General features: G+C 35.4%; 1 protein-coding gene across 4 annotated transcripts in view; it reads left to right on the top strand.

The window, feature by feature from the left end:
* DHRSX (dehydrogenase/reductase X-linked) overlaps window positions 1-24,981 on the top strand; it is a 541,162-nt gene that overhangs the window by 396,118 nt on the left and 120,063 nt on the right. For all 4 annotated transcript variants that reach the window (XM_056807700.1, XM_007501007.2, XM_056807699.1 and 1 more), the window contains one exon: window positions 486-693. In XM_056807700.1, coding sequence (XP_056663678.1) covers window positions 486-693 — 208 coding nt within the window. The remainder of the gene's footprint in view (window positions 1-485; window positions 694-24,981) is intronic.

Raw genomic sequence — 24,981 nt, 5'->3', positions numbered from 1 at the left:
AGATCACTTTGTGATTTTTTTCCATACTCAATTTTTTTGTCTTTTTTTTTAAGAGAACTTGAGAATTGTATTTTTTTTTTTATCCAGAAGGGCCCTTCTAATCACTTAGTTTAGCACTTTCTTTTTTAGATGAGGTAACTGAGGCCTGAAAAGGTGACATCCATTGCTCATGATCCCATAGCTAGGGGATGAGCTGGGACTGGAATGACAGACTGCCAGCTTCTAGCTCTATGTACTTTCTATTGTGTGACACACCTATGATTACTTTCTTCTTTTTTGGGCAGGGGAGGTGAGGCAGTAGTGGTTAAGTGACTTATTCAGGGTCACACAGTTAGAAAGTATGTGAGGTCAGATTTGAACACAGTACCTTTGTCTCTAGGGATGGCTCTCAATCTCCTGAGCTACTGAGCTGCCCCAGGATTGCTTTCTTGTGCTTATTTAGATGACTTATTGAACCTAATTCTTCTATGCTTTTTGCTTCCTAGCTGGAGTTATGATGGTCCCTCAGAGAAAAACTGTAGATGGATTTGAAGAACAATTTGGTGTGAACTACTTGGGACACTTCTTGTTGACAAATCTCCTCTTGGATATACTCAAGAAGACAGGCTCACCACATCACCATGCAAGGGTCATAACAGTGTCATCAGGCACTCATTATGTAGGAGAACTAAACATGGATGATTTACATAGCAGGTATTATTTAATCTTCTAATTTATTAGTAGTATCTAGTATAAGTAGTTAACTAATGAGAATCATAAGTCAATATTTATTGAACATTTAGAAACTATGAGAATTTCAATGGAAGTCATGTATACTTTAAGCATCCTGCATTTTATTGGAAGGTAAAAGAAAGTACTGTATGATATTTAATTAGGATCATCAAAAACATATATGAGTACTTAATTCTGCTACATATTAATGCTATTTAATTTCAACTTGAATTTTAGTAATTCTTTTCTTATTTTTATAGTTGAAGTCTTAATCATTGGTGATTTCCAAATTTCCAAATCCAATAGTATTTTCATAGGCTTTGTAATTATTTAATCCCTAAATTTAAGCTTCTTCAAGGCAGGAACTACCCCCCTCCATTGTATATTTAGAGCATAGTACAGTGCAAAGGGATAGGAAGGAACTGAAATAATATTTTCATTAACAAAATTCACATGAAGAAATCCACCTTTAGATGTGAGAAAGAAGGATGCACTGGGAGAAGGGGGGAAAGAAAGAAGAGAAAGGAAAAATGAGGAAAATTATCTCATCTAAAAATTGTGTTTATAAAAGTCATAGTTGAAATGAAACACACACACACACACACACACACACACACACACACACACACACACACACACACACACACAGTTAAAATAAGGTCCTGGAAGTAGAATCTATTATGCTTCAGCTGAAGTAAAAAATGCAGGGGTATCAATCATGATCTCAGAAAAAACAAAAGCTCAAATAAACCTAATTAAAACGGAGAATCAGGGAAATTATATTTTACTAAAAGATAGTACAGACAAGGGTCAGCCAGATGGCACAGTGGATAGGGTGCCAAAGCTAGAGTTGGGAAGACTCATCTTCCTGAGTTCGAATCTGGCCCCTAAATATATACTAGTTGTATGATTCAGTACAAGTCACTTAACCCTGTTTTCCTCAGTTTCCTCATCTATAAAATGAGCTAGAAAAGTAAATGGCAAACCACTCCATTGTCTTAGCCAAAAAACCCTAAATGGAATCATTAAGAGTCAGGCATAGCTAGAAATGACTGTCAAACAACGATAATACCACCATAAACAATTAAATAATATCAAAAAATCTAACAGCAAGTTTTTTCTGATAAAGACCTTCTGTCTCAACTATATACTGAATATAGAACTGAGTCAAATTTACAAAAATAAAAGCTATTCCCCATTAGATAAATGGTCAAAGGATATGAATAAGTGATTTCCAGAAGAAATCTAAGCTATGTTTAGTTATATATTTTTAAAATGCTCTAAATAATTATTGATTAGAGAAAAGAAAATGAAAATAATTTGGTTGTAACACTTCACATCTATAATAATAAATGATAAATGTTGGAAGGAATGAAGAGAAATAGTTACACTAATAAACTGTGTATAGAGTTAAGAACTAATCCAATCATTCTGGAGAACAATTTTAAACTGTACCCAAAGGAGCTATGAAAATTATGCATACCCTTTGACTTAGCAATACCACAATGTCTACAGAGCAAAGAAAAAGGAAAAAAGGCTCATATATACAAAAATCTTCATATCAATTTTTTTTATGGTGACAAAGAATTAGAAATTGAAGAGAAACCTCTCAGTTGGGGAATAGCCAAGCAAGTTATGGCTTATGTTTGTGGTGGAGTGCTAAAAGAAATGACAAGGGGGAAGGTTTCAAGAAAAACTAAGCATGGCAAAACTGATATGATTTTATATAAAGTAAAATGAGCAGAACGAGGAGATCATAGTACACAAGTGCAGCAATATGTAATGATGACCAATTGTGAAAGACTTGGTAACTCTGATCGTTACAGTGATCCAAGGCAAATCCAAAGAAGTCATGATGAAAAATCTACCTCCAGAGGTTATTGGTGAACTTTGAGTTCAAATTGAAATATAATTTCCTCACTTTCTTTTATTGCATCTGTAGTGATATGAATTACATAGAAATATGTTTGAATGACTTCACATGTACAATGGATATCATATTGCTTACTTTCTTATTGGGTGGGGGAAATACAGGAGGGAGGAAGAGAATTTAGAACTTGAAAAAATGTTGAATGTTAAAAATAAATAAATAATAAAATATTTAAGAGCAAGCAAATGAAAAATAAACTCTATTTTTGCAGTGTTTTCTTGTTACCAGAAGTCAAATGGCTTGCTCAGTGTCACACAGCTACTATGAATCAGAGGCAATACTTGAAGGATCCTAGTAGATAGTTAAATAAATAACAAGTGGTTATTAAACACTTACTATGTGTTTGGCACTGTGCTGATCTCTGAAGTTACAAGCAGACTAAAAAGAAAGATAGTCCCTGATCTCAATGAGCTGACATTCTACTGAGAAAAAACAACACAAAGAAATGCAGGGGAATAAAGGATTCCTGGTTGAAGGCATGGCAGAAAAGACCTTAGAGTCAGAATCACAGTCATGAGGGGAATGAAATATGATCTGTTTGGGTCAATTACTGAAATGGAGGAATTCACCAATTGAGTAGGAATGTTAGAAAGATGACAGTGAGAAGCCCCAACATGATAAGGGAAGATCCAGGTTGAGAAGTCAGTTGAGTCATGATTGTTATTCAGTCATTTCAGTCCTATCTGACTCTTTGTGACTCCATTTGGGGTTTTCTTGTCACAAATATTGAAGTGGTTTCACCTTTTCTTCTTCAGCTCATTTTAGAAATGGAGAGATAAAGTCAAATAGTGAAAGAGAAAATTACCTCCAAATGTATTAGGTGGTTGTTCCTTTATGGATTATGGTAATGAGGAATTAGATCTGCCTCCCTCCTCCCTTTGTCTCTCTCCTACCTTCTTCCTCCCACTTCAGTTGATCTCTTCATTGGTGACAAACTGGGAATCAGTTCTGAGTAAGTTTCCTGATATATCTAATAAATAACTCACTCCTTGAATGGTTGGAACAAGGGGTTTATTCAAGTAAGAGGAAGGAAAAGGAAACTGGATACCAAATTCATTTTACGACACTAATATGGTACTGATCCCAAAGCCAGGCAGGTCAAAAACAGAGAAAGAAAACTATAGACCAATCTCCCTATTGAATATAGATTAAAGAATCTTAAATAGGATACTAGCAAAAAGACTTCAGCAAGTCATCACAAGGATTATTCACTATGACCAGGTAGGATTCATACTAGGAATCCAAGGATGGTTCAGTATTAGGAAAACCATCCACATAATTGACATTAACAAGCAAACCGACAAAAATCACATGATTATCTCAATTGATACAGAAAAAGCCTTTGATAAAATACAACACCCATTCCTATTGAAAACACTAGAAAGTATAGGAATAGAAGGGCCTTTCCTAAAATTAATAAAGAGTATATATATATATATATATGTATATATATATACATATATATATATATATAAAAGCATCAGTAAACATCATCTGCAATGGGAATAAACTAGAACCTTCCCAATAAGATCAGGAGTGAAACAAGGATGCCCATTATCACCTCTATTATTTAACACTGTATTAGAAACACTAGCTGTAGCAATTAGAGAAGAAAAAGAAATAGAAGGTATTAAAATTGTCAATGAGGAGACCAAGCCATCACTCTTTGCAGATGATATGATGGTCTACTTAAAGAATCCTACAGAAACAACCAAAAAGTTAATTGAAATAATCAACAACTTTAGCAAAGTTGCAGGATACTAAATAAACCCACATAAGTCATCAGCATTTCTATATATCTCCAACCCATTTCAGGGGTGTATGGGGTGCTCAGGGAGGAGTAATATCTTTGTTATGGAGGGCTTGTCGTGCCCTCCTAGGGCAGCTCTCCAGCCTCTGACCCTCACCTAACATCCAGCTCTCACTTGTGGCTCCTAGTAGCTGCTAGCATCGACTTTTCCACTTAAATCTTCATGCACAAGTGTCTTTGTGCACAAAAACGCACAAAGTCAATCGTCATCCTCAGTTACCGAGAGACTACTACACCAACCCATTTCAGCAGCAAGAATTAAAAAGAGAATTCCCGTTCAAAATCACCCTAGACAAATATAAAATACTTAGTAATCTATCTGCTGAGACAAACACAGGAACTATATGAACACAACTACAAAACACTCTCCACAAAATTAAAACTAGATCTAAAGAATTGGAAAAACATGGATTGCTCATGGGTGGGATGAGCTAACATAATAAAAATGACAATCCTACCCAAATTAATTTACTTATTTAGTGCCTTTCCCATTGGACTACCAAAAAACTTTTTTACTGAATTAGAAAAAAGCATAACAAAATTCATTTGGAAGAACAAATGATCAAGGATATCCAGGGAAATCATGATAAAAAAATGCAAAGGAGAACTTGCTGTCCCAGATCTCAAACTATACTATAAAGCAGTGCTCATCAAAACAACTTGGTACTGTCTAAGGGACAGTAAGGAGGATCAGTGGAATAGACTTGGAGTAAATGACCTCAGCAAAACAGTCTATGATAAGCCCAAAGATCCTAATTTTTGGGAACAAAACCCACTCTTTGATAAAAACTGCTGGGAAAATTGGAAGACAGTATGGGAGAGATTAGGTTTGGATCAACATCTCATACCCTACACCAAGATAAACTCAGAATGGGTGAATGACCTGAATATAAAGAAGGAAAGTATAAGCAAATTAGGCGAAGACAGAATAGTATACTTGTCAGATCTATGGGAAAGGAAAGACTTTAAAACCAAGCAAGTGCTAGAAAAAAAATAACAAAATGTAAAATCAGTAGTTTTGATTACATCAAATTAAAAAGTTTTTGTACAAACAAAACTAATGCATCCAAAATTAGAAGGGAAGTAACAAATTGGTAAACAATGTTCTTTACAAAAACCTCTGACAAAAGGTCTAATTACTCAAATTTATAAAGAGCTAAACCAATTGTACAAAAAATCAAGCCATTCTCCAACTGAAAAATGGGCAATTGGTGGTCTATATCATTTGTGCTTTGTATTCAGCTTCCCATTTTAGGCTCATCTCCTACTACTCCCTCCTTCAACTTCATTTAGCTTAGACTCCAGACAAAGTTGCCATTTTTTTCTACCAATTTTTATTTTAACACACACATGCACGTGCTCGCACACACACACATATATGGGAAAGTATTTTGAAGAGTTGGACCCAAACTTATTTATATTTGTATTCTCTAACAATACTAACTAACAATAGGATCATACAATAGTGGTCATTCAATTCAACAAAAAATTTTAATTTAATTTAATTTTTTTTACATTTTAATATATGTCGGACATGATTCTAGGTCTTGGGGATACAAAGATAAAGATTAAACAAGCCATCAGTAGACATTGATTAAGCGCTTACAATGTTTCAGTCAATGGGCTATGTCCTTTCCCTCAAGGAATTTACAATCCATTGGGGAGATAGCATGCAAATAAATATCTACAAAGCATGCTATATCAGTCAACCTATAAGTATTAATTAAATGCCTGCTATGCATCAGACCCTGTCCTAAGCAATGAGGTACACAAAGTGGCAAAAGTATTCCATCTTCTCAAGAAGCTTACGTTCTAATAAGGAATATAACACTGGTAAGTACAAAGCATATACCAAATAATGAAAAATGTTTCAAAACATGCTTATAATAATTGTTGAGTTGATTTGAACAGATCATTGATGCCCATTTTAAGACACTCCACCTAAAAGTTCAGAGAATTTTTTGCATTTTTGTGAATGATTTGTGTTTGTCTCTGCAATTATTTTTCACTTGAATAGTCAGACTTGTTGTAGTACATCTATTTAACATGAAGTGGGAATTCATCAGTATTAAAATATACAGAGTACCTTACAGATAATCAAAGATTGAACCTTTGAGAAGCATGATAAAGTAGATCACAAACAGTTTTGAGAGGAAGACAATATGCTATTATGTAAAGTATAATTAGGCTTTGGAGTCAGAGGATGACCCAGGTAAAAATTCTAGATCTGTAACTTACTACTTGTCTGACCTTGGTCAAGACACTTCCCTCTCTGGTCTTCCATTTTCTAATGATGTGTCAAATAAGGGGGTTGGTCACACTGATCTTATAGTTTTAATATTCTATTACTATCTCCTTCAAGAAAAATAAGAGAAGGTAAAATTTAAATCTGTAGATTGCCATTATTCCCAGACAGCTTAAGCCACCCTTGAACTTTGTCATGGAAGAAACACATTTCTGCTAGGGAAGTATATGGCAGAACTTAAAATCAATGTCAAGAATGGCTTGGTGTCATCTATGCAGAAATCCATAGTTAAATGCATGTTGTTAAAAGGCCTCAACTGGGTCTTGATTGGTTTGGAGAAAGATTCAGAATAGAGATTGCTCAGTTAAGCAAATCCCAAGCCAAACCCACTTCTGTAGTTAATCATCAGCAATTTCAATTGCTCCCAGCAGCTAATCAGAAGTTAATGCACAGGGAATCTTAGTGACAGGTGGCCTACATAGTTTGCCCAGCTAAGCAGATGAGAAGTTATACTTTGCATCACTTTGAGCTCCCTATTATCTTCAAGGATACAATCAGCAGAAAACCTAGAGATATACAGAGTATAAAAAGCTTTAGTCACCTCTCTTAAAAACTAGTAGAACTATTTAGAATATCTCTATTATTTTATACAGTGCTTGAGAAAATGGCCTGTGTAGTCATGAGTTTAATAAACACTTTTAGTGAGGCTAATGTCTTTAAGACCTAATATTGTTTGGACAAATAGGAAAAGATGCCCTGAAGCTGCCCCCATATCCAGAAAAAGTTGAGTAAAAGTTCCTTGACAAGTAAGGAAATCATGCCTCAGCAGAAACAGATGACTTTCTTGCATCTTTTCAGTTACTCAAAAGCCAATCAATCAATAAACTCTTATTAAGCACCTACTATGTACCAGGATACTAAGCAGAAATAATAATAATAATTCATATAAATATAATGTTTTCTAGTTTACAAAAGGACTTCTCTCACAACATTGTAAGGGGGGAAAGGAGTCAATTTTTAAAGAGTTGGACTTGTTTATTTAAGAGTGTGATTGCCAGGAATTTAGTTAATTCCAAAGAGATATTATTTACAATTTATTTACAAAATGTTGAAAGAGTGAAGCAAGAAATCAGAGAGAGGATAAGATAAGATATCTAGCCTGAGCACTAAGTAATTTACACAGGGTCCCTCTGGGCAGGGAGAATTAGTTTTAGCTGGCCTAGGCAAAGCTGAGAACCCAGAAAGTGTCTCTCGAGAGTAGGTCTCTCCAGAGGATAGTTTTTTTTCAGAAAAATACAGCAGTTAAGTCATCTTTTCACTCACCATGTGTCAGTTCAAAGGATTAGGGTCTCAGGTCCAGTCAACAGATCAAAGAATGGAGAATTTCTCCAGTCTCCATTTCCAAAAAATGAAGAACTGAATCTCACAGGAAGTAACAGCTCCTTTTCAAACTGCTTTTTCCATCTCTTCCTGTGTCTTCCCCTAATTTTACGTCTACCAATCACAGTTGATGCTTTGTTTTAGGACAACCCAGAAGGCAGTCAGTAGATTCTGATTCATCATCTACTATCACACATGTGGGTCACAGACCTTCCCCACTCAATGTGTAAAATGGGGTGTTTGCACCTTTGGTGATTAAATCTAAAAATGGGTAGATCTCCATACTTAACTTTTAAGTGCCGTGTTCTAAAAATAGGCAAGAGTTACAATTTAATCTTCACAATCAAGGGAGAGTTAAGTATTTTCATTGTTATAATCAAGGGAGTGTTAAATTTAATCTTTACTACACCCATGTGATATAGGCAATGCTGATATCATCTCACAATATATCTGGTACTCCTTTAATTCTTATACTAGGTATGTCCTATTTAAGCTGAGATGCAATCAATATACTTTTGATAAATGTCCTGAAAAGTCATTTTTAAATAACAAAAAGCTTTTCCTTGTTAAATTATATTTGGAAGAACTTGACTAGTTAATTTATAGTTAATGCCAGAGTCTATGTTTCTTTTAGGTATTTATGATTAACTCTTAGCACACATTCTGTATGCTATTCACATCTACTCTAAAGCCTATTCCCTAGGTTTCCATGTATGTCACTGACTGCCCTTCCTCTGCCCATCCTCACCTTGTCACTCTAGGTCAGCCATTTCAAACTTTTTTTTTCTTCCTTAGGATCCCTTTACACTCTTAGAAACTTCTGAAGACTCCTAAAACAAAGAGTTTTTATTTATGTAGGTTATATTTGGCATGCTTGTAAATGTTTAACAACGGATTCCACCATTCAAAAATGTACTTATGCCATACTTTTAAGTTTAATTTGCATCATTGATGGTTTTTCTATCACTTTCCCAAGTAAGGCAGTCAAAATAAAACCACAGTAATGTCAAGTTTTGATATGCAGTATTTGTAGATTTCTGAAGTGTAGATCCTAATCCAGAAAATTAATGATTTTCTCATGAGACCTTATTTGAACTAGCACCAACATATGCCTTTTTTCATATTACCTTTTTCTTCTGTCATGTACATAATTTGAATGTAAGAAATTATTTTACCTCTTCTTTCTGAAGAAAGTTCACAATGCAAGATTAAATGCCATGTAATCTATCGCTAGACAGCAGTAATTTTCTTTATTCAAAATGATAAATGCACCCTTTCTTTATTTTACTATTTATCATTTTTGATTGAACTCCATTTTTCATGGATTTAGTCACTTATATTCTCTATTCTAGTGTAATTTTTTAAATTCACATTTCACATAATGTAATTTTTAAAAATCTAGATGTTATGGGACAGCTAAGTGGTTCAGTGGATTGAGAACTAGGCTAAGAGATGGAGTGTTCAAATCTGGCCTCAGGCATTTCCTTGCTATGTGATTCTGGACAAGTCATTTAACTCCCATTACCTATCCCCCTAGCCTTTACTGCTCTTCTGCCTTAGAACCAATACACAGTATTGATTATGAGATGGAAAGTAAGAGTTTTTTAAAATAAATAAATAAAATCTAGGTGCTGAAAGAATAAAATAAGAAGCTATAAAGCTTCTGAAATATTGTAAATATACCACTCACTTAAAAATAAATTTGTTTTTAATGCAAAAATATTATAATACATTTGTTTATAATGTATGAAACTAGATGCTTTTTTGTGTTTATCTTTGGAACATCTTACTGTATTCAAAGTAACTTAATAACACACTTTATGGCCTGAATAATAATAGTAGTTCACCAGAAAACAGAATACAAACTTTTTTAAAGCAACAAGACACCTGACAAAGCTATAGTTATTTTCCCCCTTTTTGTGGTTATCACTATTCTACATATTAGCACATAAATGGAATTTCTATCATGATATGGAAGAGCTTGACGGAAAAGATCATATCTGACAGCCATAGGGAACCTTTTAGAGATAGAGTGCCAGGCTCCACCCCTACCCCACCCCTGAGACCAACTGCTTTGCCCATGCCCCCCCCCCCAGACCACATTCTGTGCCCCTCCTCCCACTGAGTACCCAGTGAACTGCTTCCCCCCCTTGCTCCACCTAGGGGAGGGAGCAAGCACTCCTATTGAACTGCTGAGCAGTGGGTCAGGTGATATAGTCAGGCTTGGGGAGAGGTGATGATGCAAGCACTCTACTATGATCCCCTCAAACCTAGCTCCTCTCCATCCTGTGTGAAGTAGAAATTGATGAGAACCTGAAAATCTCAAAGTATACCCTCTTTAGCCACTATTCAATGAACCATTCAAATACAATGAATTTTTCATTCATTTCAATTCAATTCAAATTCAAATTATAAAATTCAATTTATTGAGAGAGAAAGAAAAAGTCAGCCAGAAAAAAAAAAGCAAAATAGTTTATGGGAAAACCCCTTATTTATAGCAAACTATCACTTTCAGGTTAAATGACATCATTCTGACACATTCACTCCATCTAGGTCCAGCCTTCCTGAAGTGGGTATCCTCCAAATTAATCCTTTTAGCTAATGGTCTAGGGTTGAAGACAGGTTTTAATCTGGATGCAGAGCTGATTGCTACACTATTATATTTTCCAGAGCTTCTAGCTCACCTGTTCTCCCTGGGGCAGGCACCCTTTAGAATGCAAATTGAACAGGCTAGTAAGGGGTAAGGGGAAGAAGAATGCAAATTAAAGCAGTCCATTTGCTAGTGAAAGAAAGTGGGGAGAGGAGCTGTGGAACAGCAAAGAGGCTAATTATTAGCCTATTCTCCAGTTCATAAAACTATTCCTAAATCACTAGTGTAGTACAGTTTTGAACATATTTTTAAAGTACAAACTCCAAAGACACATCCCCAAATCCTAAAAATACTTTGTATAGTAAAGACACTGGTCTCACTTAGGCCAAAGGTAATTAAGAGGCCGTTGTATTCTGGATGGGATGGAGCAATCTTGTCCTGTTAGCAATGCTGACTTGGAAAGACCTGCTAACTAATTCCTCCTAGAGAGAGAAGAAGGGGACAGCCAAGCTGTACCTTTCTCCTGTTTTCTAGTTAAGAACTCTGGGGAACTCTGTGCTGTAGGGATGGTGCCCTGGATCCTTGGGGCACTGGGTCCTTGGCCTGCATGCACACAGAGAGGTCTAGGTGTTCCATCTCTGGCATGCATTTCATAGGTTTGCCATCATGGATATAGGGGGATGAAGAAAGCCAGGAAGTTACATGTTTGTAATGTGAATGAATAATATTTTACTTTCCTCAAGTGCTGAAGTGAGTGAATGTATATGTGTGTGTGTATGAGAGAGAGAGAGAGGAAGGAGAGAGAGAGACAGAGAGAGAGGGAGGGAAGGACAAAGACAGAAGACAGAGAGAGAGAGAGAGAGAGAGAGAGAGAGAGAGAGAGAGAGAGAGAGAGAGAGAGAGAGAGAGGGAGGTAGGAAGAGAGAGAGAAAGAGAGCAATTAGGGAAAACAAGTGCATCTGCTGCCATCTCTATATGTCCGAGGTGGGCCTCAATGAAGCCAAACTTCATTGATTTAACACTGTGTGCCTTCAAAAAGGGAGGGAGCAATACATAAATTCATGACCTCTATACAAACTCTGTTATAGATGACAGCTATTTGGATATGACATTTGTATTTAGGACTTGTGACTTAGTAAAACAGAACAGTGAGGATCAGGAAGAATCGGGTTTGAATTTTGGCTCAAATATTAGCTTATCGATTCTTTGAAACTTCGGTTTCCTTATCTATAAATTGAGAGATTTGGACTTAAAGGCCTCTAATATAGCTTTGCTAGCCCTAAAATTAGTATTTCAATTGATCAGATATGGAGCAGGATAAGTCAAATAGCATTTTGGATAGTTTTATTTGACAATTAAACATTGCTAAGCCAAAGCCTTCTTGAAAAAGTACTAGCAGATAAAGATTACTTGAGACCTCTTAAATCCAGCAGTCATAGTTTCCTATTGTTCTGTCCAGTTCTGGATCAGATTCCAAGGAGGAGACACACATGGTAGTGCAATACACAAGAGGTACTGAGCATTGCAGAAGTCTAGTTTATATAGAAGGGCTGGGGATGGGGATCTTGAGAATCAGGCACCAAAAGTGAAGACACATCAATCTTAGTCCCAGATGTTTCCTTTTTAACATTGGTTGGTCAGTGACCTAGGTCAGGTCAGTGAAACCTGAAGACTTGAGATAACATATGGCAGTACATAAATAAGGACATGGTAATTTTAGTTCTTGGGACAAGAGACTCTACTTAGGGTATTGTCTGGAGGGCAAGTTCCTATGATATCAGTATGTTTCTTCACTATAAATGAAAATGTATTAAATTTCCTTTCTATATTGTCAATACACAATTAAATGAAGTTATGTTCTTCATATCTTAGCTGATTTATCTTTCCACTGTAACTGAATAAAAACACTAGATGAAATTGTACAGTTTAGTTCTCTTCTGGACAACTTTCTTGAAGCGGGACACTTCACAAATGAGTTCATACACCTAGAATATTGATTATTGGAACCATAATTTATTAATAAAAGAGAGAAATAAAGAATCTACCAGCTGGGACAGAATTCCCTAATGGAATACTGCACAGGTTCAGCATTAGGGAACAGGTTATATAGGTTTTCCAGATACAAGTTACACATACAGGTTCTTATCTGACAATAAACAGACCTTAATGCAGGAATTTTAGGTAGGAGACAAGGAGTCCATCCTGGGGTTGTGATACAGTTTATCTGTACTAAGTCAAATATTAGTTCGCTGACCCTTTGATGTTCCTGAAATTCCTCCTTGTCTCCTGCCAGATTATTATCTACATAAAAAGTTTGACCTCCTGTCTGGAAGGGAAGCCAGGTCTGTCCCCTAAAAATGTGGTCAAAGGGCTCTCTTTAATTTTCCATATTTTGGTCTATTTGGGGCTACTTCATTCTGTTACAGCTAAATTTCAGGTATCACCTATTATTATTAATTGATAACACTAGCCAGAAAAAACCTGGCCAGAGTGAAATCTTTGAATAATAGATTTAAAGCCAGAAGAGAACTCATAAATTGTCTCCTTCCTAAACTCCTCCTTTTACAAATGAGTGAACTGAAGGTCAGAGAAAAAAATGAGTCCTCAAATATCTCTATTTGGTGATGTGTTTAGATTTTGTTTTTCTAAAATGTAACGTTAGCCAGAATGATATTAACATTGACCAGAATTTGAACTATAATTGTAACACAAACATAGGCATCTTAACTGCACTTATCTGATTGATACCTATTACCCACATTATCTCTAACTGCCTTTTCCCCCCTATAAACAATATTAACTATGTATATAGTAATATACTGAATGCCTATTATTCCATTGATGCCACAATTATTTTAACAGGTTTTTCACTTCTCTTTCCCCAGATATTTTTGCTCAAAGAATTCTTTATTAAATATTTACTTCATATATATGTAGCTTTCCCTCAAATAATGTTTTAAATGTAAGACTAATACATTTCATATATTAATGACATCAGTATATGTGACACTATCCTTCCAAAAAATCTATTTTACCACACTGAGATCACTTTTCATGCACTTTTTTTCATGTTTCTATATGTCATTTTAACATATTAATACTTCTATTCATCAAATATCTCTTGAGCTCTTTGTGCTAGCTAATCATGGTTATAGATGTGATAAACACAGACAAGAATAACTCATGATCCCTGTATTTCTAGACCTTCTCTAAAAAAAGGCTGATAAAATTTGTTGTTGTTCAGTAATTTCTGTCATGGTTGACTCTTCATGACCCCATTTGGATTTTCTTGGTAAAGATACTGGAGTGGTTTTCCATTTCCTTCTCCAGCTCATTTTACATATGATAAAACTGAGGCCAACAAGGTTAAATGACTAGTGAGACCAGATTTGAACTCAGGAAGATGTATCTTCCTACCACCATGCCCAGCAATCTAGCCATTGCACCACCTAGTAGGCATAGTTGATAAAATAGATTCACATATTCAAAACAAAGAGAGTATTTTAATGATGCTTTCAAAAGACAAATAATAAACAAAAACCTATGTAAATGTCCCATAAGGTCTCCAAGTGGATACTATGCTCTTTTTCTCTAGACATAACAATTTAGAAAGGATTTTGAGAAATTAGGCAACCTGAAGAGGAGGAAAAACTCTATAGGAAGAGTTCTTAAATTCATGGCATGTGTTGATTTTTTGATGGAACTAAAAATGTTTAACCTGAAAACAGAAGACTTAGGGAGAATGTAATTTTTTTTTAAGTATTCAAAAGACTATCCATAGAAAAGAATGGGAGTTGTCTTGCTGAGCCTCAGAGTTCAGAAGTAGGCAAAAATCAGTAGAATGTATGACAAAGCATATTAGAGTTGATATAGGGAAAGATTTCTGGACAATTAGAGATAGACAAAAGAGAAAGTGACCATAGAATAGATCCCACACACACACACCTGAAGTGGTCTTTAAGCAATATGACCACTTGCTGTGTATCTTAGAAAAAGGACTCCTTAATTAACAATCAACAAGCATTTATTATGCACTCACTCTTTGTTGTACACTGTAGAAGACACTGGAGATACAAGTACAAAATTGAGAGTCCTTCTTAAGGAAACCTACATTCTACTAGAGTGATTTCACTATAGGAAAATTAAATATCATGACTGAGTGAGGACCTGGGAAGGCCATAACAATTGTGTAATTAGAATTTTGTACCCTTGGACTTCATTTCCCAGAATTCCTCTTTCATTCCCACATTATGTCCTTATGTTTTGTAGATAAAATTTCGGAAACTCTTCCTCTCTCTCTCTTTCTCTCTTCTCCTGCTTTTGTGGTCTGGGAAACTGATATTTACTCAGGCTATTACTTTCCTCTACTTCAAGTGATTATTAATAAAACTTATAAAATATAATACTTGGGAATTATTGTATATTAATTTTAATCTTACACAAATAAGGATATAAGCAAAGACCTCTTGAAAGAGAGAGTACTTGAGATGATCCTTACAGGGAGATAGGGTATCAAGAGATAGAGGTGAAAAGGGAGAACATCCTGGGCATTGGGGCACAGTCTGGGCAAAGCCATAGAAGCAAGAGATGGAATGATGAGCATGAAGAATAGGAAATAGCTTAATTTGATTTTCTGGATAAGTATTGACTAAGACAGACTCTGGGCAACCTTCCAAATCTAAATGCTTTTGATTTAAGATTTTTTAAAAAAATACTTTAAAAATTTAAGGAAAAGTCTATTATAATTATTTTCATTTTTTTTCCTGGCTAGAGCAATATTTAGGACCATCTTTTTTTTTCTCTCAATGTCATTATTAATTTTGTTAATCAAGAATAAAATTGACAGGCATATTGGTGGATCCTAAATAAACTAAAGCTCAAAGCTCATTTAGAGTTGTACTGGTGACTCATTAGCCACTTGTATCCCTAGTACAGTACCTGGCACAGAGTAGATGCTTAACAAATGTTGATTGATTGATTGATTGATTAGGTATCACTTAGTGAAGGAATAGACCAAAATGTTTTTGCCATATGCTAAGTAAGGATATCAGGAGGGCAGGTTAAAGTTGAATATGAAGAAGCCACAAATAGTAGCAATTCAGACTTCAGTACTTCTATCAAAATACCCTGCTCATAAAAGTAGTCAGGTCAGGGGAGAGGAACAGTAGATATTGTTGAATGAAGGAACCCAAAGGGTGGTGATGTTGAAAATAACTGCTATGCCAGATATGACAATCACATTTCACTTGTTTGTCAGTTTCCCTTCTAGCATCTTCAACCTTTTGGGGGGAAAAATCATATAACATTCAGAGCATTTAATACCAATGGTAATAATAACAGTAACCCATTTTATATACCACTTTACAATTCACTTGACTTCTTCCTTAGAACACCCTCATTAGGCAAGATGTACAAATTGTATCATCTCTATCTTGAAAATAAGAAAATTCAGATCTGGTGAGATTAAGGGATTTGCCTAAAGGCATATGAGTTGTAATTGTCAAAGATAATAAGTAAGAGGCTCTAGAACTACTGTTCTAACTCACAGTAACCCTGGCAAGTCCAGAATATGGCTACTATGTCAAATTAGGGTTCTAGAGGCAGTGCTGAGGGGCTAAGGACTTTTTCCCCCTAAATTTATAGTTCACCAATTCCAACCAATGTGTTTTTCCCCACTGATTATTATTATTATCAATTATTCCATTGGAAATAATCAAGTTTAAGAAATAAATACCACAATAAAACAATATCATTCCCTACTCCTCCCAAAAATGTATGTTATACAATCTGTAATATTTAATGTGAGAGATGGGGAGGATAGGAAAACTGGGGATAATGGGAGGTTTGTAGCAGGGTATGGAGGAGTTGAGGGGAGAGAGGGAATATTGCTTGGTGAAGCAAAGGAGAGAGATGCCCCTGCTTAGAGGAAGCAGCAGGAGTCCGATAAGGACTGTTTGTCCTGGAATGACTGAACTGAAGTTCAGCTCCCTCTATGACCAGAAAAGATAGTCCACTTATCTGACTGTGAATTCAAATAATATAAAGTTTAATAACCAGTTGGGATTGGAGTTTTTTCCTTAGCTTCAGAGTTGAGGCCAGGCCCCAGAGGCTGGCGGAGGGTTTCTCCCACTCTTGTCTACTCTATATATATCACAGTCCTGCTTAGTCTAATTCAGAATCTTAGCAGTAGACAGAAAGCAAACAAGAACATTTCTGACCTTCAGAAGAGATTGGGCCTAAATATTCGGGCTGGACCAAGAAGAGGCACACAACACCAGACTGGGCTGAACAAGCTCCTCTCTCCTCCCACACCAGGAAGGAAGTGCTAGTCACAAGACCCAACTGCCACTCCCAGATGCCCCTTCCTCCACCAACTGTCGTTCTTGTTTCCTTTCCACAAATCTCCCATCAGTATACAGAGTCTAGGTGAAGAATGCTCAGGATTATTGACATGTGGGAAAGGAATAATTCACAACTCTTGATTGCCAGAAGTCTTTTTGTGCCCTCTATGGGGTGCTCATGGAGTTCTTCATTACTTTGCTTTAGATTTCATAATGAGGTCCTTGTAGAGCTTTAATCTACTTTTCTCGTCTCTAGTCTGTTCTTAGTTCCTAGTAGTGGGAGGTTCTAGGTCACAGATGGGAACATGGGGAGTCCAAAATTCACCAGACCTATGAAGGCTCACAGGGTCCTCCTCTAGGGAAGAGGGATAGAGGAAATCAAGGGCTAGGTGAGCTCTCTTAAGCAACTCCTGAGGAGTTTGGCTAGAACTGCTCTCTCCTGACTTGCTATATGCTCTTATCTCTTGTTTCCAAAGTATACTTCCTGTACAATGTCACTTTAGTTCATCTAGTGACTTTCAGACATCTTTTTTTTTTTGCAGTTAGTTTGAAGACTTTTGATTAACAAATCGGCTGAGACTTATTCTCATTTGATTAAAGTGTCAGAATGCAATTATATTAAGTATGCTGATTCAGTGACCCCATATCCTTGCATCGAACTAAGTAATACCACAGTGACTAAAGATTTAGCAATACAACTATAAATGAGAACTATGTAAGAGATTTTACTCAGGATACATGCAATATGCCAAAAGTATTCTTTGTTAGTGACATTAATACCAACATAGCAACTTCATTCTCTCATGTCATGCTACCTTTCTCACAAGATGTCTCTTGCAAATATCAAACAAAATGAGAATGAGACTGAAACTTAAATTGACAAGCGAATACATAGTTAAGGAGTGGCTGGAGTGGAGGTTAGTCCTTTCATTTAATATTTCATTCATTTCTTCCTTTGAGAACAAAAAGAATAAGCACATGCACTTTTTTCATAATTTTCAAAATTTATACTTTTGTTGTAGCTCTTAAACATATTTCTTAAACATTTGTCTTAATTGTTTTGCTGTAAAATAATTTTATTTAAGCAGCAAAAGTCTGTGGCCTTGATAAGCTTAACAGCAAGTGTTTGTAATTTCATTTTTTAAAGTGCACAGTCAAATAATGCCAAGTCTTAGGACATCTTAGACATTCCTAGAACATGCTGTTTTTTGTTATTGTAGAGGGGTTTGTTTCTGGCTTTCACCTGGTGTAAACATTCAAAACAATTAACTTTAATTGCAGGGTTTGACTTACTGGCTTGGAAAATTAGAGTTCTTGTAAAGGCATAAATCACAATATTGTAAATTGTCCCAAAATACAAGTGGGTTATTATACATGAGGAGACTTGTTTCCTCAACATGACCTTGATAAAAATAATTTCCAGCATGATGGAAGAGGTAAAAGGAAACATGAGTTGTGGCTAGAGCACTGAATTTGAGGTTGGTGTAAGGACTGGGTTCCAATTTCACCTCACATATGTACTAGCTACATTAAGTAGGTAAGTCAGTTAACCTTTTGGTGGCTCAGTTTCCTCATCTGTAAGATCGGTAATGAGAAACTGGATGTTATTAAATTCTGTAACCATTAAGCTATAAATCTTATAATCTAACAATTATATAAATCTGAATCTGACAACTCTAATGTAATTACCCACCCTAAAATGGATAGATTAATTAAGAAACATCTAAATGGATGTGAGATATCACCAAGCCAGGAATTTTCTCTAAAAACAGAGTTTATATCGTAGGGGATATTGTATGTATTCCCCATCTTTATGACACTTGTCCATGTTGCCCCACAAATTTCCTGCAAAAAGTCTTTCCATAATCTCTTGATATTGCAAAGTCACTAGGTGAGCTCATGGGATATCCTTTAACTATATATTGCTTTTTCCATATAACAAATCTATTTTCTTATTTTTAATCACACATTTATTTGATGACATCCTTTCTACTCATTTCTCATAATTCTTTGTTTTTAATGTACTATAGCCTGCATATATCTACTATTGTCCTTAAAGTGGTTGTAGTCTTACTATTTTAGAAAATTATAGCTTTATATGACTTAGAGCCATACCACAAAACTGAATAAAAAGTATTTTCTTTGTTTCAGGTTGAAATTTGAGGTCTTTAAAATAACTTCATTTGCCACAGCCATATAAGATACATACACACATATATACTATCAATAGACACTAGAAGTTATATATTTAGTTGCACATAATGCTCTGGATTATATGCATTCTTGATCCACTTGTGCTTTCCTCTGCCTAGAGTTAAACCAAAATCATTTGAGGTATTTCCTTTAATAAATTTAACAATATTCTTGTGATTGATATAATCTGCTCAATGTCATCCACAAATGAAAGCATCTGATAGACATGCTATATATTCTCCTCAAATTGGACTTTATACAGCAATGTGGTAAGCACATTTAGTTATGCTTCAGAACACATTACTGATTAGAAGATTGTCTGATAAGGTTATCTCTTTCATTCTGTCTTTAATGGAATTGTAGTATATTTTGATATGTGGTCAAGAGATATGCTGTAGCAGACCCTTTAAGATCAATGAGCCATGTAGTCAGATAATTTATTCTTTACATATTGCAGTTATTTGTGTTATTGAAAAAATGTAGTCTTCTATGAAATGGAATGTTCCATACCCTGCCTTATTCCTTTATTAAAAAAAAATCTATTTCTTACATTAAAATCCTAGGTAATTTCCTCCTCTCCTCTCCTCTCCTCCCATTATCTTGCTTATTTCCACTTATCTGTTCCATTTCTGTGCGTGGACATACACAAATCTTTTTTCAAACACTATTTCTACTGCTAATATATAATATTCTCTTGGTTCTTCTCATTCCACTCTTCATAACTTCATATAGGTCTTTCCATTAAAAAAATTAACCTGTTCATCATTTCTTATGATATTCCCTCACAATCCTATGCCACTTGTCTAGCCATTCTCAAATTTTTGGGTATCTCTTCAATTTCCATTCCTTTCCCATCACAAAGAGAACTGCTATTAATATTTTAGATCATATAGGTTCTTTTTCTTTTTCCCTGATCACCTTAGGAAATAAACCAGTAGTGGTATTACTGAGTCAAAAGTATAAACAGTTTTACAACACTTTGGGCATAATTCCAGAGTGTTTTCCAAAATGGCTGGATCAGTTTACAGTTCCATCAATAGCCTTATTCCTTTCTAAACTCACATTAATAATGCCTTTAAAGCACGTGCCAAATGTAAATTATTCTCATAAAAACTTTTTTATGTATGGGAAAGTAGTAGATTTATTTGAGTTAGTAATGATTTTCTTAGTCATACTTTTTATGATAATAATGCCTCAGATTTTTGGCCAAATTTTTACTATCTTCCTTGTTGTTGATACCATTGAAAAAATACCTCTAGCACAGAATTCTTCTATGTGTAGGTTTAGAGGTCGAGTCCAAATATTTTTTTTTCCATTTTCATTTTCTACAGTTTTGTTTCAAGAAATACATTCTGGACTTAATCACCATCTAAATATAGTGATTCTATTATCCTTAATGGTGCAAATAATTGGTTATAAAAATCTTTACAAATAATTTCAGTCTTTTGTTTGTTATCCTGCTCCCACTTTTATCTTTAAATATTTTTTAAATGACATTGCATAGTTGGCTTTCTTATCAAGCATTTTTTAAATTAGATTTTCTTTCCACCATTTTCCATTACTTTATAAGGTGATATTGCCCAGAATCTTGCATCATCCTTCTTCAGAAGATTTTACAATCAAATTTTTCTTCTAAACTATATCTTATGTGACAAATACTTGGAGAACTTACTGACTATAAAAGTTTTAACCATGTTGGTCTCCTCTTTATAATAATGGATTTATATCAGCTAAAATTTTATGTGAAATAATTATAATCACTCTTAGTGATCGTTCCCTCTATTCAATTCCTTTTTTTGTAGCATCAACTTTTTAAATAGGTCATGTTAGAGTTCTATTAATTACTCATTACATGTTTTTCTAATTTTTATTCTTTTAACATTGAATTAATTTGGCTCCTTAAAAAACAAGTTGGTAATTTGACTCTATATAGACCAGTGATTTGGAGGATAGAAATACTAAAAAAAGGAGGGGCAAAAGTGTGATATCCACAATCCAGGAGTTTATATTCTAATAGGGAAGATAACTATATATTACTGTATTTAACTATATATAGGATGCATAAATGTATATCACTATATATTGAAAAAATATATAAATGACTATGAAAATAATACAATGTAAATAAGAAATAATCTTAGGGGGAAGTTATTAACAGCTACTGATTGAACTGTAGATGGCATAGACATGAAATGTGTAAGAAGACTGAAAAAATAGGGAGAGTTCTAGTTAAAAATAATTTTAAATGTCAAACAATGGAGTTTATATTTGATCTGTAAGTAATAGAGAGTGAAAACATTGTGAGAAAATGGTGGAGTAGAGTGTGAAGATTCCTTGCCCTTAATAACCCCCACAAATAACCAAAAAAGACACCACAGAATTATTGCTAAAAGCAGCAATTATTGCTAGAGGCGAAGCTGAACAACCAGGGATAACTAAGGAGGAAGGTTTCTGAGTTCCCTGGCCTCAGTTCTACCACTATAGGCCCTGGTGATATGAATAGAACAGAGTGAAATCAGCAAGGCAGGTTTGGCAACCTTACTGTTTTTTGAGCCTGGGAGCTTGAATCCCCAAGTAGGATTCTAGCTGGGTAGCAGCTGTATCTGCCACAATCTTGGCTCCAGAGACCCTCACTGATCCACAGCTGGGGACTGAAGGAATAGACACCACAAAATTTATGAGTACCACATCATAAAGCAGGAACTTAAGATTCATCACTAACAAACAAGGAAGTCTGAGAGACATGAACTGGATACCTGCTCTGTCCCAGACTGTAGCAGTAGGAGAGGAAGAGTGAGGAAGGAGTCCATATTGCTGAGTGTGGTTGCTGAGGGACTGGGACCCCATCAACTGTGGTCAGTCCCAGGAGAGTGGAATCCCTGGCTTCTGCCACAGATGGAGCCAGACTGTCTGCTATAGTTACAGTGGCAGAACTGCCAGAGGGCTCTGGTTGGAGCACCTGAGGTCAATCACAGACTGGTGGAGGGGGGTAACCAGCAGTATAAACTTCCCTGGACTATAGAAACTGGAATAAGATCCAGGAAAAAAAAATAAACATACAGAAAAATATCCCCAAATTTGAGGCAATTTATTGTAACATAGTAGAACTGTAGGAATCCAGTAAAAAGTCAGCAATTAAGTCTTTTGGCTTGGCTGCTAAAATTAAAATAAATAAATGAATAAAAATGAGCAAGCAAAGGAGAAAGAACCCAACTATTGATAACTATTATGGGGATGGAGGAGATCTTAGCTCAAATTCAGAGGACTGTGAAATAAAAACACTTCAAAACCAGCAATAAATAAAGGACCATTATGCTCAAAAAGAGCCTTTGGAAGGGCTTTAAAAAGATGTTAAAGATCAAATTGAAAGAGGTTGAGGAAAAATTGGGGGGGGGGGAAAGAATAATGCAAGAAAATAAAAAAATTAAAAGAAAGCTCACCCAAATGGAAAAAAAAAGATCCCAAAACTTATAGAAGAAAATAATGTAGAAAGAACTAGAATTGGGCAAAGGACAGCTAATGATTTCCTAAAATGGTAAGAAATTTGAAAGCAAAATCAAAAGAATTAATAGAGAATATGAAACATCTTGTCACAAAAACAACTTACCTGGAAAATAGATATAGACAATATGAAAATAGGTAGACTCCTGAAAAATTATTTTTTAAAAATGGTTTAGACACTATCCTCCAAGAAATCATCACAGAAAACTGCCCAGAAATTATGGAATGAGAGGGCAAAATAGAAATTGAAGGTATCTACTGATCATCACCTCAATAAGACCCAAAGATGAAAATATACAAGAATATCATTGCTAAGTTCTGTAGCTCCCAGGTTATAGAGAAAATGCTATAAGTAACAAGAAAAAAAAATTAATACTGTGGAGCTAGACAGAAAAATATAAGACTTAGGATCTACAATCTTAAAAGAAAACAGGACATGGAACACAGCATTTCATAGAGCAAAAGAACTGGACTTATGACCAAGAATAACATATCCAGCAAAGATTAACATAATTATGAAAGGTAAAAAATGAATATGTAACAAATGAAAGGGGTTTTAATTATTCCTGGGAAAAACTCCAAACTTAGCAGAAAATTTGATCTATAAAAATAACTACAAAAATAATGATGAGAGGCTGAACATAAGCAACCCAAAAGGTCAAAGTGTTTGATTCTTATAGGAGAAAATGTCATCTATGGTCCCTGGGGATGGCATCATTACCTAGGTATTTTGAAGGAGTATGTATAGGTGGAATATGGAAGACTTAAGCTGAAAGTGAATGTAATGGAATGATATAAAATGGAAGTGGAATAGATGAGGAAGAGGTAGGGTGGAATGACTATCTCAAATGGAGGAGGAATGAATGGAAGGATTAAGAAGGGGAGGAGAGAGTGGGAGGTCTGTAACACTAGAAGCCTGCTTTCCTTAGACCTGAGAAAAAGAGAACAACATACTCAGAAGGGTAAAAGTCTTAACATACAAAGAAATAGGATGAAAGAGGGCTGGAATAAGGGAAGGGTTGCAAGTCCCCTTGGCAGACTGAGGGGCTAAGAGAAGGAAGAGTGTGTTAAGAGAAAGGAGGGGAAAGGGATAAGTAAAGGATTGGGAGAAAAAGATAATTAGAGGGTACTACCTATCAAGAGATAGGAGGGTAAGGTGAAGACATGAGGGAGGGACTCTTAGGACAAGATAGGGGAGGGACTTTTAGAGTCAAACTCATATCAGGAGCTAGGAAGGCATAGTTATGGGGATAAGGAAGGGATTTTTGGAAAGGTGAATAGAATAAGAATTAAAAGGGAAAGGGTCAAGGGAGGAACCTATAGAAAGTGTGTCAATTTGGAACTATAATGAAGGGGAGAGGATAAGGGGGAAAGTGTATATTAGAGAAGCAGTAATCAAGGGAAATTAGACATCTGAGGAGGGATACAGTGGAACAAAAGGAAGAGGGGACAAACAGAAAAGAGAAATGGGAATAGATGAAATGCACAGCTAGTAACTGTGACTTAGAGTGTAAATGGGATGAATTCATCTCTGGGAAGAAAATGGATATCAGAAAGGATCAAAGTGGGCATCTGGGTAGCTCAGTGGACTGAGAGCCAGGCCTAGAGACAGGAGGTCCTAGGTTCAAATCTGGCCTCAGTCACTTCTCAGCTGTGTGACCCTGGGCAAGTCACTTAACCCCCATCACTTAGCCCTTACTACCCTTTTGCCTTGGAACCAATACACAGTAATGAATTCTATGATGGAAGGTATGGGTTTATAAAAAAGAAGAAGAAAGGATCCAAAACCAGGACCTGACAATGTGATGTTTACAAGAAATACACTGAAAATGAAACACACAGAGTTAAGAAGAGGGACTATAGCAGAATTATACTGTGCTTCAGATGATCCAGAGAAGGCAGGGATCATACTCATGATCTCTAGCAGAGTTGGGGCTAAAATACATATAAATGGAAGGGATGAACAATGTAACTATATTATGTTGGGGAGGGGATTACATAATGAAGCATTATCAATATGCCTAGAGTTAGAGCATTCAATTTTTTAAAGGAAAAACTAAATGAGATACAAAAGGATAATAAAATAATAATGGCAGAAGACTTTAAATTTAACAAGAAATAAATAATTAAGAAAGAAGTTAAGGAGATAAACAGAACCTTAGATAAGTTAAATATGAGAGATATCTAGAAAACCCCACATACCTTCTTGAAGCTAGTAGTAAATCTAAGCCTGAACATACATATAATCCAAACATAGTTTCTTTTGGGTCAGTGGTTTAG

Source organism: Monodelphis domestica, chromosome 8 (assembly GCF_027887165.1).
Source record: "Monodelphis domestica isolate mMonDom1 chromosome 8, mMonDom1.pri, whole genome shotgun sequence".
NCBI lineage: Eukaryota > Metazoa > Chordata > Mammalia > Didelphimorphia > Didelphidae > Monodelphis > Monodelphis domestica.
The sequence above is the reverse complement of the archived record's forward strand: the minus strand, read 5'-3'. Positions and strand labels throughout refer to the sequence as shown.